Here is a 19,024-nt window from a genome sequence, read left to right as displayed (position 1 = left end):
TAAGTGCCCAGGCACCTCAGTACTTTGGGGGTTCCACTGGGGTGCTATTACTGTAGGGGCAGTCTGTTGTGTGGTCACTGTTATATTGTGTGTCTTATGTCAGTAAATACTATTGTTATATACTCTGGTGCGTATTTACTGTGTGTATTGGGTTCCTGTGAGGAGTTATCCTCCTGCGCAGGATCCTTCTCAGGTGAAGGCTTTTTAAGCCGAGAGACGAGACAACCCTGAGCTCCCAGCGGCGGAGGCTTAGGCCTCCTGTGAGCCACGCAGGTAACACTCAGCATGCGTAGTCTCTTAAGTCACGGGGCTACAATAACATGTCAGTTCAGTAATCTATTGTTGGGATGTGCAAACTTTTTTGTTCGCGCCCCCCTGTCTGCTCTCCCCCCTCCCTCCTAACCTGCTCTCTGGCTTCGTTGCGTCGTATGACGTCACAACATCATGTGACATTGCGTTGCCATTTGACCATGCGTTGTCATGGTGACACATCGTCGAATAGCAGGCTGAGAGTAGGTAAGAGAACTTATAGAGGCCTCGTGCCTCCCTTGGCATTTAATTTAAATGCCTTGGGGAAGAGTGCAGGATCTCTGTAACCGTTTTATTTGCTAAAACACGCTAGTAACTGTTTCATACTGATTCCTGTTCCTATTATGTGCCCAGGCATTCAACTACTATGACCTCCCATAGGCAATATATTTCTGTACCATGTGCTAAATATTGTTGTAATAGATTCAGTAAAATCTGAACATAAAGTACAGTTTGTGTTTAGCCCATCCCACATACTGTACTTACTGCAGAACTTCATTGTAGTGACCATGCTTTCTGTAAACCAGAGCCTCACATGCTTCTCCTGAAAATGTTCTCCTAAAAATACAATGAGTGTCTGATGTCCTTCCAGTTAGTGAAAGGTTGAGAAAAAAATTGTCTTCTTAAAGTCTTGAGTAGTAGAAGGGACCCCATTTCCACTTGGCCAAAGAGAAACATCATAATGAAGGTGTCTGCACTGAGTTCTTACAGTGACCACATATGACAACAATCCTCAATAGTATACTTTGTTCCTTATTTCATATTGCTCAACAAAGGTTTGGTTTTCTAGGAATGTACTGTGCTGTATGCAGTTATAGTACATTTTGTAATGATTTTATTTTCACTTCATATTGAGTCTTTTGGCAAGGTGACAATGGGGTGCCCGCCTTCTGGCTGTACTTAAGGGCAGGACCGCCCTAAAGTTAGGGTTGTTGTTCCTTCCCTCTGAGGAAGGCAGGTCACACGACTGGGTGCCTGAGATTGGGGCCTTCCCATGTGCTCTTCCCTACGGGGAGGAGTCAGTGTGGACCAATACCACTGCCTCCGCTAGGGAGGTGGGGAAGAGCTGGGACGACTGCGGTGACCATCTCCAGTGAGAGCTGATCTAAAGAGACTGTATCCGGCAGAAGACTGCTGCATAACTGTTTTGTTACTGCAAAGTGTGGTAATAAACTGTTCCTGTTTGCAATATACCTCCAGCCTGGTGTGTGATATAACTGGGGGGAGAGGTACAAGTTCTACCGTGGGAGATCATCTCCATAGCCCTGGAGCCTACGGCCCTCTGATTGGTCAGAATTCCGGGCATTATTCATTCAGTAATGCCCGGAATTTTTGACAACTTGCCAACTCACCTCAAAGCAGAGATGCAGGGGCTTGCGCTGAGAAAAAAACCGGCAAGTTTAAATCTTAACTGCAGCAGCCCTGCTCTCCTCACTGATCACACTGAACAAGCAGCCTCTCCCCCCTCTCTCCCCCTCTCTCACAGCTGCTAGTGCTGTCAGAAGCTGCCATGTCCCAACTGGTAACTTTGTTGCTTCCAACAAAGTAATGTTTCTAACCACATCCATTGCCTGTGCTACTGTAAGGTAATTTGTATTTCTTTTTATTTAGTTGTAGTTAATATCACAGTCCCCCCACTTCTCTCCCACATCTCCCCTCCATTCCCCCCAATTCTCCCCCTCACCCCTTTTCTCCCCTCTCCCCCCTCACCTCTCTCTATCTCCCCTCACCTCTCTCTATCCCCCCTCACCTCTCTCTCCCCTCACCTCTCTCTCTCCCCCCTCACCTCTCTCTCCCCCCTCACCTCCCTCCCCCCTCACCTCTCTCTCTCCCCCCTCACCTCTCTCTCTCCCCCCTCACCTCTCTCTCTCTCCCCTCACCTCTCTCTCTCCCCCCTCACCTCTCTCTCCCCCCTGACCTCTCTCTCTCCCCCCTGACCTCTCTCTCTCCCCCCTCACCTCTCTCTTCCCCCCCTCACCTCTCATCCCCCACCACCACTTCTCTTCCCCCCTCACCTCTCTTCCCCCCCTCACCTCTCTTCCCCCCTCACCTCACTCTCCCCCCCTCACCTCTCTCTTAACCCTCCCCCCTCTCCCCCCCACACCACTTCTCTCTTTCCCCCCTCCTTCACCTCTCTCCCACACCCCTCCTTCACCTCTCTCCCCCTTACACCTCTCTTCCCCCCCTAAACCTCTGTCTCCGGCCCCTCAGCCTTCTCATCTTCTACTTTATTTCTTTTTCCTACACAGGTATATACACTGATAAAAATCAATGACTACAAAAATGTATCTTTTTTATGAAAAATTAAAAAAAGTCTACATTTAGCCTATTATAGTAATAATCCCCTCAGAACAGGGCATTACTGGCCAATAATGCCCTGGCTGGGCTAAAGTTCCTCGGCTTCGCCTCGGGCCTTCAACTCTTCCAGCCTGGGCATTATTGGCCAGTAATGCCCTGTTCTGAGGGGATTATTACTTAAGTACTTTTTGTATTTTGTTCATTATCATTTGTAAAACATATTCCAACTAAAATCTACCATTAGCTGACCTCACAGTAAAGTTGATTTAGTAAATGTGCAACACCATACAGTATAGCCAGCCATGAAAGGGAAATGAAAGGGATTTCAAACACCACGTGGGGTCCGTGGAGAGAAGCCTTGGGAGTAAAGCACAGATTATATCCACCGAATATATTCAAGATCATCTTGTAAGTAGGCAATTTTTCCTGCTTTAAAGTGTCACTGTCCAGCTTGAGTACTGCGCAATGGTTTGCTGTTTTTTCCCTCTGCAACAGGAGGATCCGTGCTGAAGCAGAATTTATCAGGACTACAGCAGTTTGGACTTTTTGGCCACTACCACTCCAATCCAATTTGTTGGGACATTAGTATTTCATATTATTCTAAGCGCCGGGGATCACAGTATTTTCCCTTTTCCTCTAGTGCACTAGAGAGCACTTGTATGTTTTTTCCTGCTGGTAGCTAACATTATTTGATTTCTCTGCACTTAGGGTATCATTTAAATGTTTTTCAACTTTTGGCCACATATTGGTCATTCTAAAATCAAGCACTTACATATCACAGTGAGGTAGTTTTTTAGTTAGGTCACAGCGCTTTTTTCATTGTGTATTACAGTAGTTTAGTATTGTTTGTCACCATATAGCCAGCCAGTTTAATTTCTTAGGGGCCTATGAAGGGGAAGGGTTTGACAATTAAGTGTCCCATACTGTCCTCATCAGAAAATAAATTAAGCTAAGGAGAGGTGTGGAGGGGGTAGTCGAGCTGTACAAGCGCTTGCTAAACACACTGTGCTATCACATAAAAACTCCTCCCCCTAGTTTCTCTCCACCTCCCTACAGTCTCTCTCTACCTCCCCCCCATCTCACTCTCTACCCCCAAACACTCTCTGTACCCCCAGTCTCTTTCTCTCTCCCCCTCCAAAGTCTCTCTCCCTCTCCCCTAGTTTCTCTCTTACCCCCTCCCCCAGGCTCTTTCTCCCCCCAGTATATCACTGCTTCCTCCAGTCTCTCTCTCCCCCCAGTCTCTCCGTTCCCTAGTCTCTCTCTCTCCCCCCCTCCCCCAGTCTCTTTCCCCCCCTAGTCTCTCTCTCCTCCCCAGTGTCTTCCCATGTTTCTCTATCTTTCATCCTCTCTCTCTCTCCTCCCCAGTATCTCTATCTCTCACCCTCCTACTCTCTCCGCCTCCCCATGTCTCTCACCTAGTCTCTCTCCGCCTCCCCCAGTGTCTCTCTCCCCCTGCCTCAGTATCTATCCATCCCCTTCCCTTTGTCCGTTTCTCTCCCCCTGCACGAGTATCTTGTTCTCTCTCTTCATATCTCCCTAGTCTCCCCCCCCCCCTCCCCTGCCGTCAGTCTTTTTCTCCATCTCCCCCTAGTCTCTCTCCTCCACATATTGTGGTTATGGTTTACCACAGTCACAATCAACGGGTTTGTTGGCAAGTGTAATGTATTGTACCATTATGGCAATGTTATTCTATTCTGTATTTCTTTTGTTTTTCAAACAAACGGGCAAATGTGCTATTAGAATCCCCTATGTGGTGAGAGCACTCATGGCTAAATGAGGAGAACTATTGATGAAGTGTGGGCTAGAGGACCTCAGTAGGAATGGGTGAGAGAACAATGGTATGGTTATAAGATTAAAATAAAAACCTTTATTAAAGAGTCTTGTCTCAAATATTTAAAATAAATTGGGTTAAAACCGTGAGCCTGATGAACACAGTGCCTCAAGCTATGCAAATTGAAAATAAGGGGAGAGCTTAAAACATCAATAGCGGGCACTGGTAAACAAACCACATCCGCAATAGCAATGATAGCAATGGCAATGGTCCGTGGAGGTGCACGGCCTGGGGTCCCATACTTTCATTTAGGTCATTACTGCTGTACCTAGTACCGTATCCCAGGCGGGGTCCTGATCTGATACTCAGTCCACTTCCCAGACTTTAGTTACCCCCAGAGATTGCATTTAGGCTGGGCACACATCGTAGGGGGAGAGTCAATTTTGGCACGTGGCCAATTTCTACCACGTGGTGGGGAGATACCGGGTGCACCAGAGCCCACTGATGGACCTTTTACCTGGACAGTAGAGGCATGTTTATGGTTTTAATGTTTTGCGCACCCCAAGTCTGAATCTCAGCAGCACCTCCAAATCTAACACCCTCCCCCCCAGGGAGATTTGCAGGCAATGGGTGTTATGGTGCTAACCTGTAGGCTTACAAAAGGTCTAAGCCTCCGCTCATAGAGCGCTTGGGGTGCATGGTGCAGCGCCTCCACCTGTGAGGATCCAGCCACAGACAAGATGGTCCCTCACAGGAACATACATATGTATACCGTGAATAACCACGCACACAACAGGATTCCACAATATACACATGCACAATAACAGCACAGCACAGCAACAGAATAGCACAGGCAATGAGATTAACACAATCCCTTCCTCCTATCCCATGAAGCAAACTATACCCCTAATGGTCCTGGTTGCACCATATCCCTTGGGCACCTAAGGAAGCAAGGTGTCCGCCAAGGCAATCCCAAATGTATGTGTGAGGGCAGCGCTACCCTCCCTTGTGTATTGGTGGTGCACATACCTTCCTGGTCACACTTGTACAACCAGGGTATCCTTCTCAGGAGAGGAGCCGCATTTGTGATCCCACGATGCAGGGCCTCCCAAACAATATCCCTTGTCACCTTCAGGCAGCTGCGAGGTCATCCCTCCCCTGCAATCTGTCTCGCTCCGCTGGCGATCGGGCTAACAGGCAAGTCCCTGACTTATGGCCGTCCCTACAATACTCCGCTACGGTGGTTAAAGACTAACAGTGGCCTACGGGGTCTCACTATCCTAGCCCTAAACAGCCTGACTGGCTCCCAGGACTCAACCTTCCACTCTGCAGGCTCAGGCAGCTCTGACCTTGCCCTTGCAGTCCCAGAGGATATCCTGTCCCTGCAGAGGATAGCCTCTCCCTCCAGCCTTTGCCAATCTCAACATGGCTACCGCACTTCCGCATAAGAGTCAGAGGACCTGCATAAGCTCCCCACAGAGGTGTGGAGGTCTACACTACTACATCTGCTTACAGTACATATCTATATACGCTGTGTATGTTAAACAAATATTATTCTATTTTAATATATATGTAACACATTCCCCCCCCCCCTCCCCATGGAGAACTTGGGTAGGCTACTGCTGATGTAGTGCTGGTTACCTGCAACGGACCTCTGTCCAACAGACTGCCACCAAGCCAGAAGTATAAATGAGGATGATCTTTATTGTAGCAGCCACTGCCGGTGTCATTACAGCGTATGCTTCAGTTGATAGGATAGATCCCTGGCTTCTGGATGGCACTGGCCTGCGGGTAATATTGAGACCTGGCTAGAGTAGCTTGTTGCCCTCAGCCCATGAGGCTGAGAACATGTCTCCCTCCAAGCCGGGAGGAGACATCCCCAACACTCTCCTACCCCATGCAGGGGCAGGCTGGAAACCAACTGAAGGTCTCACCCCTAAGGGGCTGAACTTCAATCTATAATTTAGGCACTTCCTTTCTTAAGCTCAAAGGGAGGGTCCAGTATCTGTACCACCCTTGGCTATCACAGATCCCTGTGTCATCTCCACTCCAATCACTCAGGAAGTCAGCATGAGTAGGGGGAGAACCCCATAGGATAGCCTGTCACTGTCTACATATTATTAGAACTTACATGACAGGGAAGGTAGAGAGAGCTGGACCAGCCATGGCTATACTCTCCCTCTAGGTTTAAAATCCAACGCCCTCGCTTGGATCCAATGTGGGTACCATCCATCCACCTGGTTTCTGCAAACAAATACAGGTTACAGCACATGTACAAATAACCTTATACCGTACACAGACTACCAATCCTTATCATCCACTGATGACAGCGATGATAATTAGCTAACTTATTCTTCCAACAGGAAGATATGAGAAAACCCTCACTTATAATGTTTTGGGTCTGACTTCTTGACCACCCTCCCATCGAATAACTTGGTCCAGATATAATATACCTTAGGAGGACCAGGGTACTATCTAACCTCTGCTCTGTCTTTAAAAATACATGTGCCCACGAGCCATTCCTCCATTATAGAACGAACCTTGTCATCCTTAATGAACCTGTCCTCGCATGTTTTGGTCTTAAGACTCTCAATGACCACTAACCTCAACAACTCGTGACGGTGTTGATCTATTTTGTCCATTATGGGTTCAGGCACATACGGGAAAGTATACCCGTGGGATTGACGGTAGCTATGGAGAATAGCACGGTCAGCTTTACTTAACCTCTGAATCTTATAGCTATGTCCCAGACCAGGTAATACCCAGAACAGAGGTTCACATAACTCAACCTCCTGGTAGAATATGAAGGGACATTTTCACAGGAATACGGCTAGCATAAGGTATTTCACCCTCAGAATCGGATGACCACCCATCCTTCCCAGCAAAGTCCCAGTCTCCCAAGTCCATGGACATATCCAGAGATAATTTCTCCCAAGGAAACTTACCAATTACAAAGGTTGCAGTATCAGGGGTAGATACTGGGGTTAGGAATCAAGGGTATGGGCCCAGATCCCGTTTGTATCGCTCAGGATTGGCCTTCCCTTTACTCTGAGCAGTTGGGATGGGCTAAGTACAGGGGCTGGTGACGGGGCAGGTTCAACTGGGGCCGGTGAACTGGGCCTAGTAGTGTCCATGACCAGTCCAGGGTTTGTACCGGTAGGTCGGCCATAACCTCTAGGGGACAGTATGGGGATCTTGTGAAATGATCCACGCCGGCTTCTTCCCCGGGTTGGGGTCTGTTGTGGAGCAGGTGTAGACAAGCACCATCCGGTACTCTCTCCGGTGGGAGGTTCTGCATCCGACACGGAGGCCATATCTATGACGTCATCGGTAAGAGCCAAGCACGCGATAAGCCCTAGGCAGACCCGTTCACCGGAAGTACCTCACCCTGCGACATGGAAAACAGGGCTCCACCAGGTTCCTCCTCCAACAAGGCCGCAGCGGACTCCTGTCGGGTAGAAAGGGATGTTGTCTCACTCAAGTGCAGGTAGATGTCATCGGGATTGGTCTTTTGCACAGCCGTGGTGTCTTGGGCAGCGCCGACGTCCTCTTCTGGCACGGGGCTCCCCCAGACCTCCGCAGCACCATGGCCTTTAAGACGGACGTCGCGACCTCGTGACTCCAAATCTTCTCTGGACAAGCTTCTCCATCGGACGAAGACGTTGGTAAGGACACATCCTCTGGGCCACAATGTCGGGGTGTCCGGCTCCCTCTGGTAGCAATCGGCACGAAGCAAGCATGCTTCGGCACCACCAGAGGAGATGCACCCATCACCCCCAGGGCAGTCGACTCATCCGCCAGATGAGCTGACTTGGGTTCCAGTCCTGGAACCGTTGGCATTGGTACCGCTGCAGGTGGAACAGGGTTGGCAGGCCACATGTACTGGGCCCCACAGCCAGCTTTGGCATTGTGTGTTGTGCTGACATCTCCTCCAGGTAGTCTGCAGTGAGGGCATACACACCGTAGAAATTGCCGTCCATAAACGATTGCCACCAGGAAGCCTCCTGGCAGGAAATAGCTCATGAAGTCTAACCCTGACATGATATTGGGTCAAAGTAGATGCAGTAGACATGGTAGAAAAGCAGAGGATTTAGCAGCAGCTCCTCACTTGTCCAGAGCTCCGCAGAACTGAAGCTCCACAGGGTGTGGCAAGCCCCTCCCATGGCTGAAACGAAGTCCAGGATTGGATGCCAGGCATTTGCTCCACCCTAGGTGGAACTCAAAGTGGGAGTAGGATGGACCAAGTAGTGACAGGCTCCGGATGAGCTAGTCACAAGGAGAGGTGTGGCTACACTTTGCCGCCGAACAGGGTTGCAACTTGTTACAAACTTTTTGCAGAAAAGCGTTGCTTACTTCTTTACAACCCACACGGTCCTGCAAGGTTTGGCGAGAATCCCATCTTGACTTTGCCCAGTACTCCATTTTGAGAGCACTGCAACAGAACAGAGCACTGCAATGATGTGGGGTCCCCCGAGATGCATCAGGGGCCTGTTCTTTGCTCTCGATGACTTGTACAAAGTCCAAAGCCTTGAAGGTGCACAAGGTCCCCCACGGTACGTTGTGAGAGGCCCATCCTTTGTAGAACAAAGATTGGATTCACGTTCCCAGGATAATTTTCCCATGGGGTACGCACCCTTGGAGCACAGTACGTCATGCATAGTGCACGGGATCCCCAGAGCCTGAAAGGTCCAGTCCCAGAAACACAATTGGTTGTGTATTGGTACCCAAAGGTGCTCACGGTACACTGTAAGGGCCCTGGCCCATGTTCAGGAAAATGCACAGGAGTCCTCACGGTACGTGGTAAGGGTTGTCCTGTCCCTGTCTTGGACTATGATGAAGGGTGCCCACGCTCCCCACTACCATACCCCCGGGCTGCGCCCCAACAAAGTCTTTCTGGCAAGGGCTTAGGCAGCCCCCTCACCAGTGACACCTCAGGCAGAGATTCCCCCCTTCCGTAACTTGGATGGGTGCTCGGAGTCCCTGGGGTAGCAACAGGGGGACGACACCTGCCTCTTTGTATTACTGCCAGCTGCCAGTGTGAAGTCCAAAGCCGGTTCTGCTTACACCCATCTCAGCAGCACTTCCTATTGTAGCACATGTTCCCCCCCAGGGAGAACTTCGGTAGGCTATTGCTGATGTAGTGCTGGTTACTTGCGAGGGACCAGGATAGATGAGTTGCCCGCGATGGTGTGGGGACAGGACAGCCTTTTTGGGGATCCGGTGGTTCTTTCTCCTCTTGGTGTCAGCTCCTCCAGACATAGTGGGTTTAGCAGAGCTGAAGGCAGTCCCACCATGACAATCTTTACCACCAGTACCTCTGTCCAACAGACTGCCGCCAAGCCAGAAGTATAAATGAGGATGATCTTTATTGTAGCAGCCACTGCCGGTGTCATTACAGCATATGCTTCAGTTGATAGGATAGATCACTGGCTTCTGGATGGTACTGTCCTGCGAGTAATATTGAGGCCTGGCTAGAGTAGCTTGTTACCCTCAGCCCATGAGGCCGAGCAGCCCGGAGGAGACGTCTCCAACACTCTCCTACCGCATGCAGGGGCAGGCTGAAAACCAACTGAAGGTCTCACCCTTAAGGGGCTAAACTTCAATCTATAATGTAGGTGCTTCCTTCCTGAAGCTCAAAGAGGGAGGGCCCAGTATCTGTACCACCATTGGCTATCACAGATCCCTGTGTCATATCCACTCCTGTCACTCAGGAAGTCAGCATGAGGAGGGGGAAACCCCCATAGGATAGCCTGTCATTGTCTACATCTTTTTAGAACTTACGTGACAGGGAAGGTAGAGATAGCTGGACCAGCCATGGCTATACATACTACATACTTACAGTATACAGTAGTGTTAATTCTTCTGTACATGATTTTATTTGATTATATACTTTATACATATGCTCTCATATGGACTGTACTGTGCAAAATAAGACTGTTGTTGCATGGACAGATTACTGACTGTACAGACGATACTGTACGTGCATAACAGAAGAAAACACATGCTTCATACAGTAACTCTTAATTGCTCTGCTAATGCGTTTACTATGTGCCCATGTGCTTATATTTGTTGTATGCACAATTAATGATGCTAATGCACTTTATCAAACATTAGTGCGCTACATTAGACATGATGCCTTGTGTTAACTGGTGCAACAACATTGACTACATCTGTACTCATTTAAATGTTGTGACGAGTTAACAATACAGTAGTACATGTCTGATTGATGGTGGTATTTAGTGCGTATGCGTTTTGAAACATGCCTTGTTCATTTTAAAGCAAAACAAATTCTAATTTGATTAGCATTTAATATCTTCAAGTAGAAGACTGACATTGACAACTACTAGTAAAAGTCAAACATGTTTGTAATACTGGTACATCATATATGGAACCATTCATAGGCTGTGCTCTATATTTCACGTGACTCGAAAAATGGTATTAATCTATAAAGAAACAAAAACTGCAAAAAAAAAAGAAAGAGACTTTGCATAAATATTTTCAATACATTCACTATCCAAAAATAACTGACCACATTCTTCAGATTACAGAAATGCTATTTTTTATTTAACATACAGTATGAGGAAAATAATTATTTTGTGAACTACATTAAAATATACAGTATGATATAGCACCTTTTTAAAATTTGCACAGAAGCACCATGGTTACACAGCAAGTTTCAATATATGTACTGTACTTTTCAAAACATACATATACATATGTGTTTGCAGTTAGAATGGTCCAAAATAAAAAAACTTAGTTTTCTGGGCATGTTAATGGCTGCACTCCCTTTAACTCCAAGGCCTTGCTGAAGTTGATTTCTTGAGGTTTAGCTGTGCCTTTGGCTAGTTTAAGATCTCTAATACAACCCTTAAAGCGCACATCAGTGGTCAGGCCAAACTGCTTCAGACCTCCTGTAAATAAAACAGAAAAATGTGTCATTAGTGTAAACTAATTGTAACAGAATGAATCAGCATATGCTTGTTTTGTGGACTTGTGTAAATACTGTATGATAACACTATTTACCCAACAACTGTAGTTTCAAAATTACTTAGTAATCACTAAAAAAATCCTATATTTTTACTTGTAAACAAGTGCTTAAAATGCATTATCATATAGTACGCCTCTGCTCTTTTATTTAACTATTTCTGGCTAATCATCAGAATAACAAAAAATAATTAACACTGACTTCCAAATGGAAAATGTTGCTATTTTGCACATTCGTTATAAAAACCTGATTTCTGTATTTAAAGGTTAGCGATGAAAACTGTTGTTAATACTCTACTACTTTTACTATACTGCATGTCACCAATCATTATAAAACCAGATAAACTAGATAATGTCACACAAATTACTAACCTATAATGTTAACTACAATTAGCATTGTTGCCCAGCATTCTTAAAAAAAACTTTTCTACGCATACTAATACATAAGAATAGGGTATTCAACTATTAGAGGCACCTTCAGTGAAATTACAAATATAAGGGTGTAATTATGAGCATCAACCTCACTTACTGATACCATCACTGCTGTTTTAAGATATCCCTTTTCCATTTTTTGATGAAGCCAGTGATGAGCTAATTCCCTATATCTAAAATATTTTTTATTTTTAGCAGTATTTGTGTTTCATCCACCATTACAAGTAGTCTATTCATTCAATTGACCAATGTAGATAAAGTAATTTCTACAGGGCATTGGAATTTCATTACATTACAAACATCAACCATCAAAATGTGTAGCTGCCAATTTTTATCTCAAGGTAACTGGACTATACCCACCAGGATACCCGCCTACAAAAACGGGATCATTAGTGTCTGCAGATGATGATGCAGAATTTGAGCTTCTTGCTTCCACTTTGTTGTCATCCACCATCAACTCTAAGCGGTACTTGATCTTGTTTGCTACCACTTTATGCCACTGTCCATCACACAAGCTACCTGGAAGCTCTGGGTCATAAACTGCTGTGAAACGACCGGCACCATTATCGACATGGAAAAGAAGCTGAGGGAATGATAAATTAATGACAGAATATTAAAACAAGAACTTTCAAAAGCATGCTGTTAAAATGCCTTATGATCAGTTAAGACAAAATGCACAGGATTGAAATTTTACTCAAATAAAGAGTGTGAAAAACGTAAGCTTGGTAAATGAAAGTTCTATACCAGCATCTTCTTCTGTGCTAAAATGTATCCAGTTTCTAATTGGTACTGTAGTATTTTTTGAGATAAACTCTAATGGCTAATTCATATGATGATAATACAGTAGAGTCTCGGTTATCCGACCTAAATGGAACCGATAACGTGGCGGATAACCGAATATGATAGATAATACGGAAGTATTATCACCCCCACCCTTCTCGTTTACCGACGACAGAAGAAGAGGAGGACTGCAGACCACAGGAGCGGCATCAGAAGAACACAGCTTGTGGGCGGAGAAGAGGACCATGTCAGCGGAGGAATGGAGTTAAGATAGCGGGCGGTGGCGGAAGCAGGTAGGAGAAGACCATCAGACCTTTTGTGCAGAGCAGAGCGGCATAGAAGAATGGCTTGGGAGGTTACATAGTTACATAGTAGATGAGGTTGAAAAAAGACGTACGTCCATCAAGTTCAACCTATGCTAAATTTAGACAACAGATACTTTATTCTATATCTATACTTACTTATTGATCCAGAGGAAGGCAAACAAAAAACCCCATTAAGGGGAAAAATGAATTCCTTCCTTACTCCAAGAATTGGCAATCGGATTAATCCCTGGATCAACATCCTTCCCATGTATACTTATTTGGTATATTCCTGTATACCTTTCCCATCTAAAAGATGTCCAACCTTTTTTGAACAAATCTATTGTATCTGCCATCACAGTCTCCATGGGTAATGAATTCCACATTTTAACTGCCCTTACTGTAAAGAACCCTTTCCTTTGTTGCTGGTGAAATTTCCTTTCCTCCAACCTTAAGGGATGGCCCCGAGTCCTTTGTACTGCCCGTGGGATGAATAGTTCTTTTGAAAGCTCCTTGTATTGTCCCTGAATATATTTGTATATAGTTATCATATCCCCTCTTAGACGCCAATTTTCTAATGTAAATAAACTGAATTTAGCTAGCCTCTCCTCAAGTTAGAATGTCCATCCCCTTTATTAATTTGGTGGCTCTTCTCTGCACTCTCTCTAGTTCCATAATGTCTTTTTTCTTTGGATTGGTGCCCAAAATTGTACTCCATATTCAAGGTGTGGTTTTACTAATGCTTTGTAAAGGGGCATAATTATGTTTACTTCCCTTCCATCCATTGCCCGTTTGATGCAAGATAAGATCTTGTTTGCCTTTGCAGCTACTGCATGACATTGGGCACTATTGCTAAGCCTGCTGTCTATAAGCACTCCTAAATCCTTCTCCATCAAGGATTCCCCCAATATATCTCCATTTAATTTGTAAGTCGCCTTTTTATTCTAGCATCCCAAATGCATAACCTTACATTAATCTGTATTAAACCTCATTTGCCATTTACCTGCCCACGTTTCCAGTCTCTCCAAGTCCTTCTGAAGAGAAATTACATCCTGCTCTGATTCTATTACCTTACACAATTTAGTATCATCAGCAAAGATGGAGACTTTGCTCTCGATCCCAACCTCAAGGTCATTAATAAACAAGTTAAAAAGCAGGGGTCCCAGTACTGATCCTTGAGGTACTCCACTGACGACTTTAGCCCAACCTGAAAAAGTTCCATTTATGACAACCCTCTGTTGTCTGTCCTTTAACCAGTTTTCAATCCAGGTGCATATATTATTACTGAGTCCAATTTTCTTTATTTTGTACACCAACCTCTTGTGTGAAACCGTATCAAAAGCCTTTGCAAAATCTAAGTAGAAAACATCAACTGCATTACCCTGGTCTAAATTCCTACTTACCTCCTCAAATAAACAAATAAGGTTAGTTTGGCAAGATCTATCCTTCATAAATCCATGCTGACTATTACTAATAATTTTGTTTTCCATTAGGTATTCCTGAATATTATCCCGTATTAAACCTTCAAGTAGTTTCCCTACTATTGAAGTCAGGCTTACAGGTTTGTAATTCCCCGGTGTGATCTAGCTCCCTTTTTAAATATAGGCACCACATCTGCTTTACGCCAATCTTGTGGTACTGAGCCTGTGGAAATGGAGTCCTTGAATATTAAATATAATGGTTTTGCTATTACTGAGCTTAACTCCTTGAGAACTCTTGGATGTATGCCATCGGGGCCAGATGCCTTATTTACTTTAATTTTTTCAAGTCGCTTATGAACTTCTTCCTCAGTTAACCAATTGGTCATTAATATGGAGGTTGTGGCTTCCTCCTGTGGCGCTACTATTGAACTTGATTCTTCCCTGGTAAACACAGAGGCAAATAATTTGTTTTAATACCTCTGCTTTTTCCTTATCTCCAATAATCTGCCTACCCATCTCACACTGAAAGGGTCCTATATTTTCGTTTCTCATTTTTTTGTTATTAAGGTACTTTAGGGTTGACCTTACTTTCTATTGCAATCCTTTTTTCATTATCCATTTTTGCTAATTTAATTGCCCTTTTGCAATTTTTGTTACATTCCTTATAATTCTGATACGATGTCTCTGTCCCTTCTGACTTAAAGAATCTAAACGCCTTCCTCTTATTGTCCATTTCCTCCCCTACCTGTTTGTTTAGCCACATTGGTTTTGACTTATTTCTTTTATACTTATTACCCAAGGGTATACACTGATAAGTGTGTTTTTCTAACAATGTTTTAAAGACTGCCCATTTATCTTCTACATTTTCCCTGCAAAAACATCATCCCTTTGTATTACTACTAGATTAGACCTCAGTTTATTAAAATCTGCCTTTCTAAAGTTTAAAGTCTTTGTTGAACCCAAGTAATCTGTTTTTTGATAATTTATTTCAAATGAGACCATGTTAGGATCACTGTTACCCAAATGTTCCAGGACTTGAATATTTGTTATTACTTCTACATTGTTTGATATGACCAAATCCAGAACTGCCCCTCTCCTGGTTGGTTCCTCAAAAATTTGGGTCATATAATTATCTTTAAGCACCCCCAAAACCTGTTTCCTTTTGTTGGAACGCTAATCTCATTGCCCCAGTCTATGTCTGGATAATTAAAAACCCCCATTATGCAAACATGACCCAGTTTTGATGCCTTCTCCATTTGCAAATGTATTTTAGCTTCCTCAATCTCACAGATATTTGGTGGTTTATAGCATATTCCCACAAACATTTTCTTTATACTTTTACCTCCACTGCTAATTTCTATCCACAAGGTCTCTACATTTTCATCATTCTCTTCATAGACATCATCCCTTATAATAGGTTTTAGATCTGGTTTAACATATAGACATACTCCACCTCCCCTTCTATTTGTTTGATCCTTCCGAAAAAGAGAATACCCCTTTAAATTAACTGTCCAGTCATGAGTTTCATCCCATCATGTTTCAGTAATACCTATATCATACTGCTCCCTTGTAGCTATTAATTCAAGCTCCCCCATTTTATCTGTCAGGCTTCTTGCATTAGCAAGCATGCATTTAAGTTTTTTTCCAGCCTGTACTATTATCTTAACTGATCCTTCCTTTCTGCTCCCACTTGGTTTAGTCTTTAGAAGTTTTCTAGTATTATCTCTATTTACTATGGGTATCTCACTGCTTGTCAAACTTGCACTTGCCCCCATTCTACCTCCATACCACCTTGTATCCTCATCTATTCCATTTAGTTCATTATCTGTTTCATTCCCCACCCCCCTCCATCCTGTAATACCACAAGTTGATCGGTGTCTGACTTCCGGTGCTTCAGCGCGCTCCTCCCCGACCGTTCTCCTATGCCGCTCTGCTCCTGCTCCGCTGAGAGGGTCTTATGGTCTTCTCTTGCCTGCTGTCTCCCACTGTCTTAACTCCATTCCTCCACTGACATGGTTCTCTTAGCCGGCCGCCAGCTGTCTTCCTCCGGTGCTGCTCCTGTGGTCTGCAGTCTGCAGTGCAGAACAGAGTCCCGGATCACCCAGTTTCCATTGAGACATCATCACGGATAACGTTGAGGTCATGGAGGACACCAACATCGGCAAGTGAGGAATTCCCCCGAAGCGTAGAGACGCTGACCCCAGACAACGGAGGACTGTTCAAGTGCTCACAACACAGATAAGCTATACAGAGACACTCATTTTTGAGTGAATTTTTACCTTGTTTAAATGTTATGTTCATTAAAATTGACTTCACCATGAGGTGCTTCTGTATTTGTGCTTTTATCTTCTGACATACAGTACACATTTTTTCAATGACCATTTACTTTGTGGAACAAACTTTGCTCAAATCACTACATAGACAATAAAGACTTATTCATTCATTTGACCCACAAAGCACACTGTTCTATTCTATTCTATTTGGAAAATCTGAATATTTTTTGGCGTAACATGGAGAAGAGAGACTTGCAACTGCCGTACCTGGAAGATCATTGGCTCATGTATAAATGTGAAACTTGGACCATAAATGCAAAAATAATTCAAAAGCTTCAGACCACTTAAAGTAGTATGGATACTGGAGAGATATATGCTGGATATTACCCAAAGACACAGGAAAAAGAATGCATAGCTTTGAAACCAAACCAAACAATAGTCTGTGGCATCCTCACAAGGTTGTAGAAATTAAAATGGCAGTGGGCTGGTATTGGAAGAAGACACGAATGGTCTCGACAGCATTCCAAAGGAAATTAAAATAGTAAGATGGGAGGATAAAATCAGAAAATATGCTGGAGCAACGTGGAGAAGAGAGAGTTGCAACCACAATATCTGGAAGATCATTGAAGAAGCCTTCATCCAGCAGTGGTTCAACAAGTATTGAAGATGATTTTATATATATATATATATATATATATATATATATATATATATATATATATATATATATACAGTGTTCGACAAATCACCCAAAAATCTACTCGCCCACCCAAAAAATCTACTCGCCACCTAGTCCCACCCCTAGTCCCGCCCCAACTATGCCCCTAGTCCCGCCCCCAACCCCGCTTTAAAATAAAATACATTTAATAAATTCCTAGTCAGAACAACATTCATTTTTGACATAAATGTATTTATTGTATTACATTATACTACAATTAGTTCTTGTTACGTGTGTGTGTGTGTATGTGTGTGTAAATGTCGGATATAGAGAGAGAGAGAGACACAGAGAGAGAGGGGAGAGAGACAGAGAGAGAGAGGGGAGAGAGACTGAGAGAGACAGGGAGAGAGAGAGGGGAGAGAGAGAGAGAGAGAGAGAGAGAGGGGAGAGAGACAGAGAGAGGGGAGAGAGGGTGACTGACTGACTGGGTGGGTGACTGACTGGGTGAGTGACTGACTGGGTGGGTGACTGACTGGGTGGGTGACTGACTGACTGGGTGGGTGACTGACTGACTGGGGCAGGGGTGACTGACTGGGGCAGGGGTGACTGACTGACTGGGGCAGGGGTGACTGACTGGGGCAGGGGTGACTGACTGACTGGGGCAGGGGTGACTGACTGGGGCAGGGGTGACTGACTGACTGGGGTAGGGGTGACTGACTGGGTGGGTGACTGGCTGACTGGGGGGGACCTCTGGTGTCATACACACACACTCACACACTCACACACTCACACACTCACACACTCACACACTCACACACTCACACACTCACACACTCACACACTCACACACTCACACACTCACACACACACTCACACACACACACTCCCATACACACACACACATACTCCCATACACACACACACACACATACTCCCATACACACACACACACACACACACACACACATACTCCCATACACACACACACACACACACACACACACACACACACACACACACACACACACACACACACACACACACACACACACACACACACACACACACACACACACACTCCCATATATATATATACACACACACACACACACACACACACACACACACACACACACACACACACACACACACACACACACACACACACACACACTTTCTCTCTCTACACACACACAGGAGGGGGGGGGGGTAAGGCCGCGACCAGCACCACCACGCTCCCCCCCTCCCCCCGCGCCCATCTCCCGCTCGCGGGGACCTTGGGGGACATCCCCGCTTCCATCTCCCGCCACGCGGTCTGACACGGGAAGCGGGGACCTGAGGGGACAGTGGAGCACCAGAGCGGCTGGAGGCAGAGGGGGCCGCGGGTGTGAGTTCGGGAGGCAGAGGGGGCCGCGGGTGTGTGTTCGGGAGGCAGAGGGGGCCGTGGGTGTGTGTTCGGGAGGCAGAGGGGGCCGCGGGTGTGTGTTCGGGAGGCAGAGGGGGCCGCGGGTGTGTGTTCGGGAGGCAGAGGGGCCGCGGGTGTGTGTTCGGGAGGCAGAGGGGCCGCGGGAGTGAGTGCAGGGGGCATGGAGAGGCAGCAGGACGGAGGCAGAGGGGCCACGGGGGTGAGTGCAGGGGGCATGGAGAGGCAGCAGGACAGAGGCAGAGGGGCCACGGGGGTGAGTGCAGGGGGCATGGAGAGGCAGCAGGACGGAGGCAGAGGATACTTACCATGTCCAACGATCTGGAAAAAGAATGGCTGCTCGTTGGGGGCGGGCTCATATAGAGCCTGGCCG

General features: G+C 45.6%; 1 protein-coding gene across 4 annotated transcripts in view; it reads right to left on the bottom strand.

Annotated features, from left to right (window-relative positions):
• Positions 1-10,920: 10,920 nt before the first annotated feature.
• The window catches only part of LAMA2 (laminin subunit alpha 2), a 736,088-nt gene continuing 727,984 nt past the window's right edge, over positions 10,921-19,024 (bottom strand). For all 4 annotated transcript variants that reach the window (XM_075597283.1, XM_075597284.1, XM_075597285.1 and 1 more), the window contains 2 exons: positions 12,155-12,377; positions 10,921-11,289 (listed from right to left, as the gene is read on the bottom strand). In XM_075597283.1, coding sequence (XP_075453398.1) covers positions 11,132-11,289; positions 12,155-12,377 — 381 coding nt within the window. In that variant the 3' untranslated portion in view covers positions 10,921-11,131. The remainder of the gene's footprint in view (positions 11,290-12,154; positions 12,378-19,024) is intronic.

The sequence above is a fragment of the Ascaphus truei genome, chromosome 4 (assembly GCF_040206685.1).
Source record: "Ascaphus truei isolate aAscTru1 chromosome 4, aAscTru1.hap1, whole genome shotgun sequence".
NCBI classification, from domain to species: domain Eukaryota; kingdom Metazoa; phylum Chordata; class Amphibia; order Anura; family Ascaphidae; genus Ascaphus; species Ascaphus truei.
This window is presented reverse-complemented; position numbering and strand designations above follow the sequence as displayed.